This window comes from Brachyhypopomus gauderio, chromosome 13, assembly GCF_052324685.1.
Source record: "Brachyhypopomus gauderio isolate BG-103 chromosome 13, BGAUD_0.2, whole genome shotgun sequence".
Taxonomy (NCBI): domain Eukaryota; kingdom Metazoa; phylum Chordata; class Actinopteri; order Gymnotiformes; family Hypopomidae; genus Brachyhypopomus; species Brachyhypopomus gauderio.
In genome coordinates this window covers 18,892,166-18,911,539 of record NC_135223.1, presented here as the reverse complement: position 1 = coordinate 18,911,539, position 19,374 = coordinate 18,892,166, and the positions used below count along the sequence as shown (strand labels likewise).

At 42.1% G+C, this 19,374-nt stretch overlaps 1 protein-coding gene across 1 annotated transcript; it reads right to left on the bottom strand.

The window, feature by feature from the left end:
* Positions 1 to 1,194: 1,194 nt before the first annotated feature.
* plekho1b (pleckstrin homology domain containing, family O member 1b) lies at positions 1,195 to 18,731 on the bottom strand. The gene is made up of 6 exons (XM_076971489.1): positions 18,285 to 18,731; positions 17,571 to 17,717; positions 8,490 to 8,630; positions 7,299 to 7,403; positions 5,645 to 5,746; positions 1,195 to 5,464 (listed from the first exon to the last, which is right to left on the bottom strand). The coding sequence occupies exons 1-6, from the start codon at positions 18,309 to 18,311 to the stop codon at positions 4,787 to 4,789; spliced, it is 1,200 nt and encodes a 399-aa protein (XP_076827604.1). The 5' UTR covers positions 18,312 to 18,731; the 3' UTR covers positions 1,195 to 4,786.
* Positions 18,732 to 19,374: the final 643 nt, after the last annotated feature.

Here is a 19,374-nt window from a genome sequence, read left to right as displayed (position 1 = left end):
AAGCGAGCGAGTGTGGGCTGATACGCACCGTAAGCTGCAGGAGGCGGTGCGACGCTTCAAGGCTAAAGCTGACCGGCGGAGAAGCGAAGCCCCGGAGTACCACGCAGGGGACAAGGTTTGGGTGTCAACCAGCGATGGCCGTCTCGGGCCGAGGGGTAAGCTGACAGACCGTTACGCGGGGCCCTACGTCATTGCCCGACGCGTTAACCCCGTTACATACCAGCTTCGACTGCCGGGGGACAGAAGAGTGTCCAGGGCCTTCCACGTTTCAGCCCTGAAGCCGTACCGGGAGGGTCCTCTGAGCGCGGAGGCCAGACCGAGACCGCCGTCTCCGTTGCAGCTGTCAGACGGACCTGCGCACCACGTTAGTAGGTTGCTGAGCTCTCGGCGTCGGGGTGGAGCGCTGCAATATCTGGTGGACTGGGAGGGCTACGGTCCTGAGGAGCGGTCGTGGGTTCCGGCTTCTCAGGTGCTGGACCCCTCCATGCTCGCCTCCTTCCATCGAGAGCATCCCAGTCTTCCTGCTCCGCGCCGTCCGGGACGCCCGAGGAAAGTTCGGCTGGAGGGATCCTTGGGGAGGGGTTCTGTCACGGTAGGCCGGCCCGGAGGCCGCCAGAGGGCGCCCAAACACACACCTTCGGTCACACGCACACCCACAACCACACGCAGCACACCCTCGCAGCCTCGATCACTCCCACCTTCCCAATCACCAGAGTACTAGCACCTGTCTCTAATCAGCTGGGGTGTATTTATTTCCACAGGTCGCGCCGTCCAGTGCTGCGCATTACCTGGCTACCCCGTCTCGCTCCGTGGGAGAAAAGAGTGTTACTCGCCTGTGTGCCTTAGTCCTCGTTTATCTCTTGTATTCTACTTTTCTTTTGCTATTCTGTTTCTACTGCCTTGGTGCCTGAGTTCCTAAGTTTCTATGGAGAATAAAACAGGTCACCCTCAGCCTCTGTCTCCTGCTGCTTCTGTCCAAACGTCACAGCATCAGATTCACAACATGCACTGCATCTCTATATCTGTACAATACTGTAATGATGCACATAGTTTTCATTACTTTTTAAACGTATTATTAATCTCTTAAGTCTGGAGTTGATGGAACATATTTTCAGTGAATATATGTAAGTGGATTACCTATACCCACTACAAGAGTTTAATAATATCATAAAATAGGTACATTGGTACAGTTCATTAGGACTTTAAAAACACTTTTATTTCAAAGATCAGATTTAAGAAAGGTAGTTCTAGTAACAAACAGATGCCTTCATCAAATACAGTCTTTCCTATGTACACTGGTATTGATGGAGTATGTGTCTTAATGAAATCTAATTGTAGGGTTTTTTTTTGTTGTTGTTTATTTGTTAGTTTGGGGGATTGCTATAAGCTGATGGCTACGGAAAAAAAACCCATCGTATTTTTTCTTTACAGCTTTCTTACATGTATATATGTAAGAAACTATATGGTTCCTAATAATTTAAAGTAAAAATAAAACACAATCTACCTGTATTTAGCACATCTTGGAGTCACATGAGTAAAATAAAATAAATATTCTGGTTGTGGAACACTCACATAGCATTACGCATCTTATTTGGCCATGTTTTGCATTGTCTGTTAGTGATCAAATTATCAGTGAACAGAAAGGCTACTAAAAAAGGAACAAACCATTTGCATACTCACCTTCCTTAAATGAAGGTGATTAACTGTTATCTGCTTCGTTACATTGGTCTGCTGAATGTCTTTGGCATAGCTCAGGAAAGATGTTACTATTGCTGTCAAAAAGTAATACACATTCACTCAGTACTTAAATGGAGTTATGGAGTTAGAATATTTTAATTGCACAAGTGTGTCTCAAGTATATCAGAGCTGTACCGATCCTGAGCATAAAAACCTAAGTGCAACACCTACATTTATATATTCACAAGTAACTATCCAGCTTTGCTGTAACACATTCAGACTGACACACACATGTAGCTAATGAGAGTTGAGGGGAGACATCAATTTTACAAATTGTTCCCTATTTCCAGCCTAAGTGGGAAAGTCTATGCAATTGATGTGTTTGAGATATAAAGGCTGCAATTTTAAGGTATTTCCAGCAGCATATTACCACTCTACATCGTAATAGTGGTGACATCAGCCACAAATCAGACCCAGTCCAAAGCTTCACTATCATTAACATTACAGTCCTTCTACACATGTGCATTGTCCTGCAGGCTTTGGAGAAATTAACCTACACACTGGATCTTCTTCAGATGTGTTCTAGTACATTTAACGTTTAACCAACTAGACAAAACGGAAGTAGATAACATCTGCTGTGTGTTCTGGGAGCACATCTCATGTCAGACGGGAGTCAAATTATATTTCCTCTCCTTTACATTCATTCATTATGTAATAAAAGGAACATTTCAAAAAGCCTAGAAATTTTTTCTACAAGTCTAACATGACTTTCAGGAACCCTAAAAAAGGTCTGTGTAGTCACGCTATTTTTGTTCTCATTAAAAAGCTAAAGATGTGATTCAGAAATGATTGACCATATAGGTACAGAATTAATTACCTGTTTGTAGTCTGCACAACATCAAAGCTGTATGACAGAGTTGACCTGATGTACTCTAATGTGACCTTCCTGTTTTTTCTGGGCACTTCGGTTTAATGATTTATTTATCATTATTTAACAATGTTTGAGTAATTATGTTCACTTTCATTTGGTGCTGTCATGTATCTAAAAAGGAAACTTGTCAAAAACAAAGAGTATCTGCATCTTTGTAGCAATAACATTTCCTTTAGTAGGAAACTGATTAGTAATGCTAGTTAGCACTTGAGTCAAGAATGGGTCAACAGAATATCTACTACAGACTATAAAAATGCCCAGGACAGCTATATGTTTGTGCTTTAAGTTTCAAATGCTTACAAGGTTTCAACATGACATCATGAGGCCCCAGAATCAAAAAATGAGACTAAACATTTTTTTCAGATAATAATTGTAAAAGTGACTCGTTTTGGGGAAAAACCAATTCTAGTACACTATAGTTTCACTCTACAAAAAGCAATTTACAGTAAAATGTACAAAAAATAACACTGGTTGTAGTCAAGTCTCAGTGACAGAACAGATTAAAACGTACCCACAGATTTGTGCAAACGTCATTTAGATATTAACTGTAAAAGCAGATGTTGGCTCCTGGAGACACAGACCCTTCGGTCTGGTATGGGACCCTTCTGTATACCACCAGGCCTCATGGGGCCTGTTACAGATCCAGGCTAATATGCAACATTGCATAGTTTTCTGAAGTTCTGAGAGATTTACACAAGTGGATCATTTCGGGTTTCAAGGCCTCGGTACCACTGCTCAACTCCCTTTTGCTTTTGGTGCAGGCATCTTGGAAGTTGCACGTTTTGAAAATGAAAATTATAAGCGGTATCCTTTAAACTGACACACTGATTGTATGTGCCTGCTGAAAGTTCACTAAGGCAGTATTTTAAGTCTTGTTTTCCTGCGTACCAGCCTTTTAGGAACTGCTATTTAGACACTTGCTGAGGACTTTGCAGTCTGTTTTCCTCACTGCTCTTTCTGTTAGATTGTCTGTTTAGTTCATTATGCTTTAAAGGACAGGTTGTCAGTACCAATCTTATTCTACAGATATCTATAGTGCAACTTTGAGATTACTATTAATTTCCTCTATGCTAGACATCTCTAATCTTCACACTGCATGGAGTCTCAGTTCTAATGGCAGCTCTGTCTTTTCCTCCTTCCAAACCTGCAGCAAAACACTGGCACCATATTATCAGCATTCGTGATAATATTACTACACATGGCTTTTTGGGATAAATCTGCAGAAAGCTTGCAGAAAACATAGAAAGACATCTAACAGAAAACTTCATAAAAGTCCAAATTGGCTTTTCTCTCACCCTGTTCAGCAATCAGCCTTTTCCCTGCTGACGTATCCTGTGTACATTGCATACTGTCAACTATTCCTGTGCGTGTGTGTATAAAAACTAAAACAACACATATGTTAAGAACTGGTAAGAAAACAGAAAAGAAGCAAAGACTCCTTGCGCCCCACAGAGCTCAGAGAGCACGCAGCATTGCTAAACCAGAGCTGCTCCAGTGTATAAGCAGAAGAGGGCAAACTATCCAGACTGCAGCCGTCTACTGCTGACTGTGATTATCTCATGTCCCCAGTCTGACCTGCCCTGCTGTTTCACATACGTCCACTTCATTCAGTGATCCAGAACTGCAGTTACAGCTGGCACTCCAATTAGTTCTGCTGTTATATACACCCTGTTTAACCACTATGGTTAATAGCAGTCTAAGTGGAGACCAGCTGCTGGATGTTTCTGTCTGACCCACAAATAAAGAGCACTAGCATGGTAGAATGATGAGCACATGCAGACATCGATGTCTAGATTACAGCAAACTCATTGCGCATCACTCTTGCTTTGGGCTTTGCACATCAACTTTGTGTTTGCAGTCTTCAGAGTCCATAGAGGATCCATGCACACTATGGGAAAGTGGTGTGAGGAGAAACAGATTCATATTCTGAAACTCACTGATGCTCATTAAATAATCTGTTTCACTGAATCACAGAGATTTCTGTATTATGTGTGATAACCTCAGATGTTCCTGGGTGAGTACAGAAACATCTGTAACACAAAGATGACTGTGGCATATTATAGACAATAATGGAGCATTGCAGTTCAGATCAAAATGAATCACAATATTGGCCAAATTAATCATTTGTGTCATCATAGCCTTTGACTAAAGCCCCAGCCCTGTCCATGCTGCACATCTTCACATCATGCTCTTCCTGTAGCTCGTGTGCTGTGGGCTCTTCAGCCTGACGCTGGGGGAGGTGGCGGAGGAGGCCGAGTCCAGCTGCCTGCACAGTGCCCGTAGCTCCTTCACCTCCCCGAGCACGTCGCGCGCCTGGCCCCACGCCAACGACGCCTCCTCCAACAGCCGCTCCGCCTCTGCCCGCTGCTCCTCCACGCTCCGGGCCTTGGCGGGGCTGCCGCTGGCCGGGCGGCCCTGGGTCCGCACCTCGCCGAGCAGCTCCTGTGTCCTCTCCAGCTTCTGGGTGATCAGCTCGTGCAGCCGGTCGACGGACCGCGCGGGGGCCGACGGCAGGCAGTGCTGGGCGGCGACCTTGGTGGTCCGCGCCTCCGAGTGTGACAGAATCTCGTCCATGGAGACGCAGCGGCTCTTCTCGGCGGCCGCTCGACTTTGGCCGTCCCTGCAGTCCCAGGAACTCTCGCTCTTTCGCGGCAAGCTCTGGGACTTCCCCGCAGTGTCGGCACCACTGGAAAGCTTGCAGTTGTCCGCATCGGGCCTCGAGGTAAGAGGAGTCACAGATTTGTCCTGCTTAACCTGGAAGTCGTTCTCACAGGTGTCCTGTTCATAGGATGCTGGTGCATCTTCCTCCTGAATAAGGTCAAGGGTCAGCATGCCATCTGATGTGGATGTTGAGGCCTGAAAAGAACAGGAAGATTAGGCTTCAAATAAAATTATTATAATGGTAAAATGAAGTAAATTCTTGGAAAGACCTGCATGACACGATTTGTGACACACACAAAAGTGTGTGTTGTTAATGGTTCCTTGAGATGTTTAATACATTCCTGTAGCATCGGTGTAGAGAAATACACAGCGTACCACTGCCAAAAGGTGCCCGCGGGTAGGTAGTCGTCGAGTTTGGGGTATCTTAGCTCTGTCCCGTGTGGGATGGGCCAGACAGCTGACCTCTTCCACGATAACCTGGAAGGGAATTTAAAGAGCCAAGAAAGAGGATTTGATTGGGAAGATCAGTCACACGGTGAAATCAGTTTAGCAACATGCCTCCACACTGGCCAGTGTGTGTACTGATGAAGTAGTCCCTGAGCTGAGGTAGTGGATAAGGCAGCATGGGAGCTGAGGGTCTCTGGGCCCAAACAGAAACAAGACAGATATTTAATCTGTGGGTTATCTGACTAAAGCAAATACTACATAAACACAGATTATGCTTGACTGTCATGATCATGATGCAGATGCAAAATCAAGGTACAAGAAAAGTGCACTGGTAAAGCAGACTTGGTTTTGACTGTCAGTGTTCTTAACTAGAGAATGACATAACTGTATAAAGTTAGAATTAGAACCACTACTAGTGTTAGAAATGGGTAAATGATGTAAGGTGACAAGCCAAGAACAAGCTTGTAGCCCACATGACCATACATAAGCTTTTTAGCTTTCTTTCAATAGTTCGGCCAAACTTGGATTTGCATGAAACAGAGGCCTATGACCTATGATTATTATTTAGCCACACATAACATGTATTATGATAAAAGAATTACAGTACATTCCTTTTAGATTTTAACATATAATGACATATTGTTAATTTTCATATTGTATTGTTGGCACATAAAAATTTATGAAGACCAGTGATTAATGAAGTCTGAATAAAATAACCAACTTCACATGAGCAAACTTCTGACAATATTTCACAAATACATAATGAGGTTAATACCCTACGTAAAGACAAACCATTAAAATCCTTTGAACCGGCTAAGGTAGTAGAATGTGATGTACGCTACTTAGGTTAGAGCTGTTTGTGCTGCAGTGAATGTGTGTCATTAGAGAAGGCCCGTCATATCCCCCCCCCCAGCGTGCTGTGTGAGGGCAGTCACGCGTGACACTATTGATCTGTTGCTGATAGAACACACAGGATATTGGGGCAGGACTGTGCTGTTAACTGTAGGCCTGCCTTTGTGTGCTCAGCCCATTCACTCCCTTCCTGGAGAAGTGCACATCGGCTCTAATAGCGAGTTTGCAGGGAATCGCACCAGGCCAACAATCCTCTGCACCCAAGGACTTATGGTTCATCTACTCTTATTTCAATTCAAGCTCTCTTCGCCACAGACTGTCCTTGCAGCCTGATTGTTTTGCCTCTTCAGTACATCCAACAGTATATGTAGCTACCCCTATTCAATTTGATAAATGGATAGTGTAGACGACAAGATAACATATGTCTCACATGACATTTTAAATTGGAGAATGTACATCGTGGTTATCTATACTGCAAATCCGTCAGGTGTAATAATTCCAGCTGTTTTCACACATAGCAAATGGCTTCACTGCGCTTTGAAAAAGGAATATGAGGGTAGCAGTGTGTTGTTAGCATTATATGTCAGCCCTCTGAGAAGTTATGTATACTGATGTTATTCTGAAACAGCTGAACACAGGAGCGCAGGGATAGACTGTGTGTGTGTGTGTGTGTGTCTGTGTGTGTGTGTATTTGTGTGTGTCTGTGTGTGTACACTCATTCTTAATTCACCTCATCCAGGATACGGTTCTTGCCCCTCGTGATGGCTATGTTTAAGGCATTAATCCATGACTCCTTCTCTTCTGGGCTGACAGCCAGGAAGACCAGATTTGGAACCTAGAGCACATATTACTGTTAACACTTTTATCATAGGTCTTTACTGACAGGACCAATGTACTCCTCGCAGTGCTTGAGTCTGGCTCTAGCAGCAGCTGAAAGTCTGTTGTACTGCATGTGTAGCGGGCCACAGAAACACGAGTGTGCACAGCTCTGTGGTTCTGGCTCCAAACCTCAGAAGCAGTAACAGCAGTAGAGATCAGCCGCCAAACCACAGAAAACTGCTCTATGTGATCATAACGCACGATGGCAGCAGTCTGCAATATGACCATAACCGTAAGCCCAAAGATAATGTGCATTTTACACCTAAAATCCTGCTCTGGACCTTTGATCCTAGAAGAGTACTTAGACAGTCAGACCATAATGTTCTGCAATTTGGCAACAGTGAACATCAATCTACAGTAGTGGTCATGTCAGATGAGAGTGTGTCATGTCAGATGGGGTATCAAGAGTGTGTGTTCTTGAGCCTGGGCCACTCTGTGGGAAGTAGCTGTTCAGAGCAGTGGGATTTGTTTGCCACATGGTGGCATGCGCTGCTAGTAGATTTCCCTTCAGTTACCCACAACGGCTGCAGGATTAATCAGCTGCTTCAGTGCTCACTGATCAACTTCAATGCTTCTTTAGCCTTCAGAAATGATGACAACAGATCCAGATTCTATTCAACAAAAATGGTTCTTCGCTCTAGCTGTGCACAAGTAACAGAATTTCAGCAGTGGTTAAAGGAACCAAGTTATGCTGTACCACTGATCAAAAAGATGTACTGGACTCTTACATGACCAGGTGTAGGCGCAGGTGTAAAGGTGATTAGCTGAAACGTTCTTACTGAAAGCTTATTAACCAGCAGATGATGAAAAACCCCAAGATGACCTCAGTCTGTGGGTGTACGTCCAGCATATATCACCATACTGTTCAAGTGTATTAACTCATTACTTTCTGTAGTTTACTACTTGAACAAACCCTCCTTAATCATCCATACCTCTGGACAGAATCTACCTAATGCGCCCCAGCAGCAAGCTGGAGAAGCCTGTGTAGGAAAACGTTTCCCACGGGGTAAGCCAGATCCTCCCGCACCCCGCCTCTACTCACAGTGTTGCCCGGCTGCTCAGAGCAAAGCAGTGTGAACTTGCTGTGGTTCTTCTTGGTCCGACTCTTGGCCTTGCGAAGCTCCTCAGACCTCTCATAGTCTGTTAGGTCGACCACCTCGTGGATTTTCTTCTCATCCTTCACCTGAGGAAAGCAGAAAACATTTAAACCACTTGTGTTCACATTATTTGATCGTTACATGAAATATGCATTCTTCCAAGAGATACAAGATAGTTAGAGGAGTCTGAGGTGGACTCTGAGAGAGACTACAATAGAAGTTTGTTTTCCAACAACCTTCGTTTTGATAGCATTTAAATTAGAGATAAACATTATGGTACTGTGTTGATCTATTTATTTTGAGATGGACAAGGGGCCTCTTGCTGGTCAAATGTAAATAAGGCCCATAAAACATGACTTAGCACCTAGCCAGCAGTTATCAGCAGTTTACAATGCGTCCCCATGAACACTTATAAAATATGCAGAAATCTAAAGTAATAGCAATCTTTTGTGTCTTACATTTTTATTAAGATATTTCATGCAAAGCCATACATGTGTTTAACTGAGCATACTTCACAACTTGTGCCATCATAATTCATTAGAGAGAGGTCACAGGGCCGGTGACACACTGACACCTAATTGATTTAGAGTTCAGCTGTGTTTTTATGACATGCTGTCCCTGCTGTTGTCTGAGTGACCAATAAAGATCTGCTCAGTGTCTGCAGACCTAATCTGATGCATCGGTGAGGTCTGCCAGCTCGACTCATGATGGAATCACTTTGACTGAGGCAAGAATAGCCCTGATCATATAGCAGACTGTCCATAATGAGAACCACTTGGCAACCTGTGTGTCAGCTCATGAAGCTGGCAATAGTCACAGGGCACAGGACACTATGGAGACATGTCCAAAAGCAGAGTGGGGACACAGCTGTAGCCTTACTGCAATATTTATACCGCCTGCAGCTTACCACCCTCAGCCCTGGCCATTGAGAAGGCGGTCAGCTTACAGTGACAGAGTTACTCATGCCAGTCAGTTAAACGAGGGTAATCCACTCATTGTTTAGACAGAAATGCCACAGTATTGTGACTCATACAATAGGAAGAACTGAAAGTGATATTTATTGTCATTATATCTTTTGTGCTGTGTAAAAACTAGAGATGTTGTAATCTTTGATCCATGATTTTCAGAATCCAAGATATTCCTGGTGGGGCCTGATCATGAGAATAAAACACCCTGAGCATCTTTACATTATGCATGAACAGACAGTAGCATCACTGTGGAGCTGACTTTGAAAAACAAAAACAGCGGTCCAAGAAGAGCCCGGCCACACTTCAGCATTGCAAAACCCTGCAGAAAGATCTCCTTGGGTTACAATCAGTTTCCATTAGTGGGCATGCAGGTGGTGAACAGGTGGAGAACAGGGCAATGTTGCTACAGCACTATGTTCAGTGTTTTGGCAACCACTGCATCATTGTGATCTGCAGAGACAGACTGCTCAGACAGTACAGCTACTTCCCTGGCAGTTCAGATTAAAGTGGCAATCAGCCTGACCCTGATGCTGGCCCATAGATAGAACGAGCACAGTTTGTTTGTAGCTGCTGCCAAATGTCAGACACTCATTAGTGCTTTTTAAGTTTGGCATTGAGCACCACGCCGGCCATAAACTGCACAAAAGACGTCCTATCACACTGGCCGCTGCCTTCATGTCTCTAGGATACAACTGTAAAATCCATTGTCTTTCACGTCCTATGAACCAGTTAAACAAGGAAAAAGACATACGTTAATGTGGACCAAAGCAATAAAGGGAAGAGTATATTTCAGTTCATGCCAATCCACAGTGGCCTGAACTGGCAGAACAAGAGAGAGACTGGCTTGTTTCCAGTGGGAACCTTCCCCTTCTGAGGTTTCCATTTGTCTTCTGGCCTTTGTTTGCCTCCTCTAGTCCATGCCATTTAATGAGAGGGTTAGACATTGCGGAGGTAACACATCTGCAAAGTTGGGGAACTGAAGTTTATGAGGCTATCAGATCAACCTAAAGAGAAGTAGAAAGAAAAGTACCTAGGGAATATGTTCTTACATTTGAATTAACCAGGCCAAGAATCCTGAGTAGATGCTATGCAGCCATGAAGTGACAGAGTCAGAGGAACTAGGAACCAGTAAGCAAGGCACAGAAATATGGCTCTCTTTGACGAATCAAAATGGAAAGAACTGTAGACAGATGGAATATAGATGAATTCTCATGAGAAGCAACAATACGAGCAAACCTAAACCCATACTCAGGCACTGCCCTGTAAAACCTACGATGTACATTGACCTCCCACACACTACAAATGATCCAGCAACAAGTCTCAAATTAATTATGTATGATATTTTGCATTTTTCTGTGCCAAGACTGAGTTTAAAGTCTGGGCAGAAGAGATGAAGCCAGAAAACACAGTGGCACATCTAGCTAAAACATTTCTTACTTTTGGAAAGTCTCTGAAGCTATTTATATAAGCACAGTATATAAGTGCATGGCTATCCCATAATGAATGCACCCTCTTGGCAGGGTAATCTGGTTAAGACCAAGCTGAACAAATCCTGTTTCTGCGCCAATGCATGCCAGCAAGGTACAGTAACCTTAAAGGTCTTATCAGCAAAGATTTTTTAAAACTTCTATCAGAGAATATATCAGACTCTTGCAATGCAGAACAGATCACCAAAATTACTTTATTTGATGTTCCTCATGTGCTAATCTTGTTCCTTCCTCATTTTTGGTGTCAGTTATCCATGCAATATAAAGGCAGAACATAGAGGGAACAGTATAGACATTTTCACATAGAATATAATTTTTACTACAGCTGCATGTTCTTTTATCTAAATCCTTATGCTAACCTAACAAAGAAACAGCTCTCACAAACTGACCTCAGCTTGGCGTCTAAGTACAACTACCATACAAAATTAAACATTAATAGAAGTAGTCAAAGAAGGTGTAAGAAATACATGACAATGGTGAATGTCAGCATCTTAGTGCAACAGCATTAAAATACAGTAATTTATACAGAGTCTGCCACCAGGACGAATTTCTTGGTTTTTCTTACTCTGATTTGTGCTAGACATTCAGCAGGCTGGGAAGAAACTCCACTTGACATTTTCCTCCTTGTAAGTGTCAGGCACAGAACAACATGGACAGTCGGATGCAAATGCATAAGAAATTTTAATCTAAACAAAGGAACACATGCACAGACTACAGGACCATAAAACAAAGACCAAAACAAAACATGAAACAAAATAAGAAACAACTGGAGCCAGGGAAGTAATGAACTAGATACAAGGGGAGCATACTAAACAGGCCAGAAACCCAAACAAACCATACAATAACCAACCAGGAAAATACAGGGCTTAAATAAAATAAAATACTGGGGAACTAAACATGAAGGCAGAACAGAACATTACCAAAACCAAGAGGTAAATGGATGGCCAACACCAAGGGAACCGCAATGCTGAGGGAGCAGAATACCTGAGACTCCCAGTCACCTCAGAGGTGTCAATGTATTCAACAGTTTACTTCTAAAGAAAGGTTACTTGTAAATTGTGCTTTAATACAGAGCACTGCATTTTTAAACTTATTTTTGCAATCTAAAAAAGTATATAAAATGTTGACTTTTTAAATTAAAATGACATACTCTGCTCTTGAAACAAATTGATTTGCCATTTTTAGTATAAAAAATCTAGAATAATATTCCAGATTTCATAATGTTTCTTTCCACAGTTCATTTCTTCTGTTCTTGTTACTATTTGAACATCATAAACGGTGGCAGATATAGTCCTCCAACTGTTTTTACACCATTACTAAACTTCTTCAACAAAAAAGATTTGACACTGAGCATTACTTATTCCAGGATAAAGTAAACAAAATGACAAGCCCATACCAACTGTAAGTCGGGCTTCTCCCTGTCAGCTTCACCCAACTCCAACTGCTCATCTTAATTAAATTGCTGTTGCTCATGCAATTAATCTGTGCTTTTTTTATTAGGTATTGTGCTTCCCTCTCTAAAACTGCCATCATTACGCACACACATAAGAAACCTAGCCAAAGTAATGGAAAAAGTTGTAGACACAACTTCAAGTTTTTTCTGTCAAAAAATCATTTGGATGAACCCTTCCATTCTGGTTTTCACACTCTGTACACTGCTAGGTCCGCTCTCTTAAGAGCTGCTAATGATCTGCTGCTTTTAGCTTTTTGTTATTCTTTTGGATCTCAGAGAAGCTTTTGATGTAAATCATGACATTTATAGACTTTTAGCATCTCTGTCTTAACTCCTAATTCATTATGGTCATATCTTACAAGTAGACAACAGCACATTTCAATATGTACACACAAATCATCCACTGTCTGTCTTGTTCAAGGAGCACCCGAGGAATCTGTTCTTGGCCTTCTGTTCATTTTAAACATTTCTCATCATTCATAATCAAGGCCTTATATTTCACTGTTAAGAGTGACACCATTCAGAGTTATATTAGTGCTGCTTCAACCCAGGCATGGATCTAAAACTGAGCTTGCACAGTTACTACTTGACATGTATCACTGATTAAAAAAAAAACTGTAGAAAACATTTAGGTTGTTCTAGTAGGAGCTAAATCAGAACTTCCTGGTTTCTCAGACCTCACTGTCAGTGTTGAAGGTGCTACTATTAGGCCAGCTCAAGTTATTAAAAACCTTGGTTGTCTTTTTGACTCATCATATCTTCAAAGTCAAATCACCAAAACCACCTTTTATCAATACACAATACTGCATGCCCATGCCTGCAAAAATAGATAATGCCTTAATTTTTCCTTCATTGACTACTGTAACTCTTTTATGGTCTCCCTGATGAAGTGATCAACCATCTTCAATACATCCAAAAACCCAGCAGGTAGAGTACTTATATCTACCAAATGTACAGCACACTTCACATCTGTCCTTCAGTAGCTGTGCCAGCTACCTGTTATCTCCTGGATTCAGTATAAAATCCTTCTTCTAACCTCTGCATGGTCTTGTTCCTATCTATCTCTCCAATCTCGTTCATTTATTCTGTCCTTATCATGCACCTAGATCCACTAGCACTGGTCCTCTTACTGTCCCACAAACTCAACTCACAACCACGGGTGGAGGATCAGTGCTGCTACTCCCGTCTCTTCCTGGAGCAGTGACTGGTGCTGGAATAATTCTCAGATTCTGACACACACTATGAGCAACCCTCATAGCGCTCACGATTAAAGAAAACAAGATGCATAAGTCAAATGCACCCCACCAAGTGTATGGCTTCCATGCAAGGTCATATGTTACGCTGTTGCTGCCAATTACGGTCAGTGGAAATGAAAACATCCAATTTCCAGTAATAGAAAGAGTCCAGAAAACTGAAAGAACACTGAAAACAGTTGCTTAAAATCTGCACAGAAATAAGCAGAATAAAGAGGATCTGTTGTCCAAAATCTTTCCATGGTCAACGTCATAATCATAGTCTTAGACTTAAAAAAGGTCAGTAATCTGCCTGTGCCGAAGGCATTGTGCTGAAGATTTCAAAATGGCACATCAGATGTGGTCAGCCTTCATACTGTTTCTGTCCAACTCTTTTTAACTTTTTAAGTTTATATCCATTAAATTTATGACACATATATAAGAAAACTAACTTCCATTGCTTTTATCTCCTGCTGCTTATATATGCTCCAAATAATAAAATAACACGATAGCTACAGGAACTCAGAATGAAGCACTGCTTCACCGCAAGCTTCTTCTCAAACAACAAAAACAGGTCACAGTGTGAAACAGAGGAAGTAGAGATGTGCACATTTTCTTCTGTCCACAATCCTGCCTAAGGCCACGCCACCCACACGCTTGCATGTACCACCCAAAAAAGCAGAACTTAGATCAGGAAATTATTTCAACATGAATGAAGATGACAAGATTGCCTTATTTGGAATTGAAGAGCACAGAGTGCACTGACACCGTAAATCCGCTTTGCTTTTTAATTCCTCTTATAAAGAGTTCAACATTAGCACTCATTTGAAAGCATTATTGCTGGAGTGCCATGTTCCATCATGTATTCAGGTTCATGGCTAGCAGCTTGACCATACCTCTTTTAGAAATACTCAGGTTCAGTTTATGCAGCTTTTGCCACTGCTGTGAAAGTGCACAGGCACCTAAAACAAAGTTGCGCAGTGGCATGTAGGCTAGCTTTAGACTCCAAGCAGGCGGCACAGAGCAGCAGTGATGACTCAGACAGGGTGCAGGGAGCAAGCGCAGTGAAAATAAGCTCTCCTACATGTCTGTGCCCACTCCACACAGCTGTCCAACTCTGAAGACACCACTCGGCACAAGAAACCTGATCCCCTACACACACACACACACACACACACACACACACACACACACAGGAGGAGACACTCCTGCACTGGGGATCATACTTGCTCCCACAACCTTCTCAAGTGTAAAACAATACACTGGTTCGGTTTACGGTGACCTGCTGAGCGTCTGCCATTCACTGCATCTGGTGTGATTCCACGATTCTATTATGTTCATCAGACAATAATTTCCCAAATCCAGTGTCACTTTCTGTGTACACAGACTCAAGCCTGAGTGTCATTTTCAACCAGACTGATCATAGTGTCAAAAAGAGGTACTTTTTCCGTTGGTGCCATTGGCAGGATTTCAGGTGTTTCCAGTGATATTGTTTGCAATCAAAAAAACAAAAACGAATGAGCAACACTAGTTCATTAAAGACGTCTGTCTAGACAGCTGCAGGCACCATCCGATCAATGACGAAACATCAGTGTTAAGTTCTAACTAAAAGGTTCATCCTCCCTATAACCACAAGCCATATGCGTCCTCAGCATGGTCTGATCTGTTGCTGAGCACAGCAAACAGCTTTCTCCATGTGTATGACTCAAACACATTTCACCTTCCCCTAGTCCACACTGCCTCGTCTGGGAAAAACCACAGGATTCATGGGTAATTTATGTTGGTTCTGCTCACTGAAACCAGTTAAGATTTTCAGGAGGACTATTTGACTAATTCACCTGGCAAACAGCACAGTACAGATCACAACACCATCTGAGTACAGAGAGATCGGACTGGTTGTTCACAAGACTATGTTACTGATATTAGTACCCTCAGCTTGTATCCTGGTTCCTGGTTGCATTACATTTTAACCTAACAAATGTACTCACAAATGGATTATGAGGTTAAGTTTGCCAAAAGGCAGCACCTTTCTTTGGTCAGTATACATGAGCTCAGTGCTACATTAAGAACGCCCCTGTCAGGAGCAGACAGAGAGACTGCTAATGCTAATGTTTTTCCCTCCCTGAACTCTCCCTGCTTTTAATTGGTTACATGCTTCTACTTGCACTGACTTCCAGAAACATTGAACAGAACTATGAGTGTACAGGTTTGATTTTGGCCTATGCTGTTGTCCTTGGTGTTGATAGGTGTTGACACAAACAAAGACACTGAGTCACTCTTTATAACATCACAGGTAATGATGTTTAAGAGCTTGATTATAACATCCCAGGTTGATGTTGAAAAGTAGAATAAGTTAGAAATCATTTCTAGTTTGGTCAGTGCAATGCTCCAACTGTCAATATTTTTACTAACTCAAAATGGGAGATCCGGACACAAAATAGTGCTGCCAGAATACATGCCAAAAATAATCTCAAGTAAGGGCTGACTTTCTGTGGACTTCATTTTTCTTCAGTCCAAAAAGCTTGAACATACAGTACCGATGAACAATTTTTTTTATTTTGCTGAAACCATCCAGTGAAGGACACTACATGTGTGTGCACTACACACTACAGAATTCACAATGAGGTGGTAAAGTTTGTTTTGCAACACTTAGTTTTCACGTTTTACTGCAAGTCAGCTGGCCTTAAGTTGTTAAAACAAACTCGTAATGTAGGCTGGCCAGCCCTGCTTAGCTCATTACATTTTCCCATGCAGAACATTGTCATTCCTGTCAGGGGGAGGAGGAGCACAGTTGCTCCCTTGCACAGCACAACGCAACAGGTGCTCTAGGAAAGTACACATGCTAAGACAACAATGCACTGTAAGGGAAGGTTTAGATTGTGGCAGCTGCGCCGATTCTACTACGCAAACTATTAACGTGCACCAGTTCAGCTGGCAAAATGTAAACTTGTAAAAGGTTTGAACAGGCAACCAATAGTGTCGCAATGTTGTACCATGCAAGTGATGACTCTTAAAATAAGACTCTCTGAGCAGGTGTAAAGCAGATGACCACTGATCTTTGACAGTTGTCTGTGTGCAGGAGGGGAAACAGAATTCAGTCAAATTACCTATCAGGCACTTTTAAAAAATGCCTTAAAAGCACCTTCATGCATACAGTAAAGTTGATTATGAAACTGGTTTACATCAGTTTTACTGCATGCAATATTCTCTTAAAGGTGACTCGTTGTAGGTCCTTCAGGAGATGTGAGAGGCTTTCTGATCCTTCCTAGTTTCATTGTTTATGAATAATTACATCATAAATAGAGCGATTAAAGACTTCTATCTGGCCAATTAACATCACTGTAGTGAAAGAAGTGACTAGATCACCACTTTAAATCATCGAGTGCACATTTACAGAAATCAGTACTGTTTACCAACATTAGAGCCTTCCATCAGCAACACAAACGCCTGAATAGCCAGATAATGAAGTAGAATTATTTACAATGTAAGTATATATTTCTCAAATTCACGTTAACTATTTATTTGTTGCTCAGCACTGATTAACTGTGAGTGCAGCCTACCCCATACTATAAACATCAGTCCTCAAATACTCAAACTAAGTGTAAAGCTTCAGAACTTCTGTCAGCCTTACAAAGTGCAACAGCTTAGTTATGCTGAAATATTAGTAATCATTCCACTTTCACTGTTTTTTAGAAACAAAGCAGAACCTGACATATACCAATACGGAACAAAGTGTAATAACAACTTCAATAATCATGGCCATATATCTATCATGCAAACAGTGCTGTCATTATTGACCAATGAACAACAAATGCAGACTTAAAAAACAATAATGAATAAAATTTGTAAATAATTGCACAATTTATCTCACGATTTGTGCACTAACCTCTTTTTCTGAGATGTACAGTTTTTCTCCTTTTAGAACAATGTATCGGCTTTTCCATATGTCTCTGAAGAGGCCTTTCCCACAGTACTTGCGAATCCACCCAATTTTGTCTGGTTGAGCAGGCTGCTGGTTGAAGTCCTGCAAACCCTGAGTTTAAAAAGAAATGTGAAAGAATACAGTGCAATGAGGAACTGGCTGAAATTGTCTGAACGGGTCATTAAGGTCTACAGATACATCTCCCAAAGGCAGATAGAAGTAGTCCTACAGACACTATAATTGTCTTTGTCATGTAGACTATTGCATTCTTTGTGTGCATACATGATACTTTACAGTGAGTGTAAAGATCTCGTGCAATAACAGAAAAGCTTTCTGCAGCACACATTTCCAAACCTTTTCATTTTTTAAAGCCATTTTGCCTCTTAACTGACATCTTGATCATTTAGAGAGCGTAATTAGACGAATCAAAAGCCATTAGACGACATGGAGAATGACAGTTTTGCATTAACAATTATGGGTAAGAGCAATGTAGCCTGGTCAGCCCAATCCGCAGCCTATGAAAAGCTACAATGACGCATAATAGTGCTGAACCATTATCAGCCTGTGGTAACTGTCTCCTATGGGTCAGAAGTGTCTCTAGAAAAAACGTTAAACACAAAGCACGCAGGTTCCTTAAAAACACAATGACAATGGATCCCAGGCCACTCGGAGCCCTACCCGCTTTGTTGAATTGTTCTTCTTCATGATGAGCTTTGACGAATTCCCTCGAAATAATCACGTTTCTGCGGTCCTATCTGTGTTTGCTTTTATTAAAGAAGTCCGGCTTTTGGAAGGGACTGAAGACGAGGCGAGAACTACGGTGTCGTGTCTCTTCACTTCGCCGCCGTCTCTTCTTCCATTCAGTGTGTTTCAACTCCGCGGAGCTTCTCATTCAGGACGAAGCATTTCTCACGAAGCACAGACAGAAATGCACACAAAACTAGTATTTACTCCAGTATTTACTAGCGCCGCCTGTTATATCGGTGCATCCATCGTTGACTCAGCCTATCCCCCACCCGTTATAAGAGTCTCCAGACTTCTATGGGCTTTGAAGAACTTGCAGTGGTGCTGCTCCCGCCTCGTCCCTCCACAGCTCCACCTATGGCTGGTGAAGCTCCATGATGTCACTGGCTAGGGGAAGTGCACTCGGAGTGGACGCAAAGAGCAGGCCACGGCACATTTGAAAAGGTCACGCGTCCACGTCATTTGTTTCACGTCATTATTCACGTTAGGTTTATTATTTATTGTGAAATTATTTGGCACATACGATGCTGTTTATTTCAACTGAACGCATCGTCGAGTAGGCTCTGCGGAGATCATCAGTGGCCATGGTGGTTCTCAGTAATGTCTTAAGTAGGCCCTATAGTGTAAGAACTCCAAAGGATGTGGTTAAATGACATACTGCTGAAAAGAATGTAAATAATAGTACGTGTTCATATAACATCCAATCCATTATAACGCATTTATTCAGTCTCTTCAATTGTTCTCTTCTACGTATAAGGTAAAGGTATGTGTGCCCAGATGCACGCCCATTTTACATACGTATTTACTGGATTTTTATAAATATATGTGAACATCGCTCAATTAAAAATGGCGACGCAAATTATAGACGAGTGTGCTTGAGGGTGAGAAATTGCAAGTCTGGCTTTCTAGGTTAAAATGCCAGTGTTATAAGTGCCACTTCTGCAGTATCACTATAAAGTGATACAGGTCAATGTCATCCATGAAACCGAATGTGTTACATTTTACATTTTTTATGTTTTCAAAC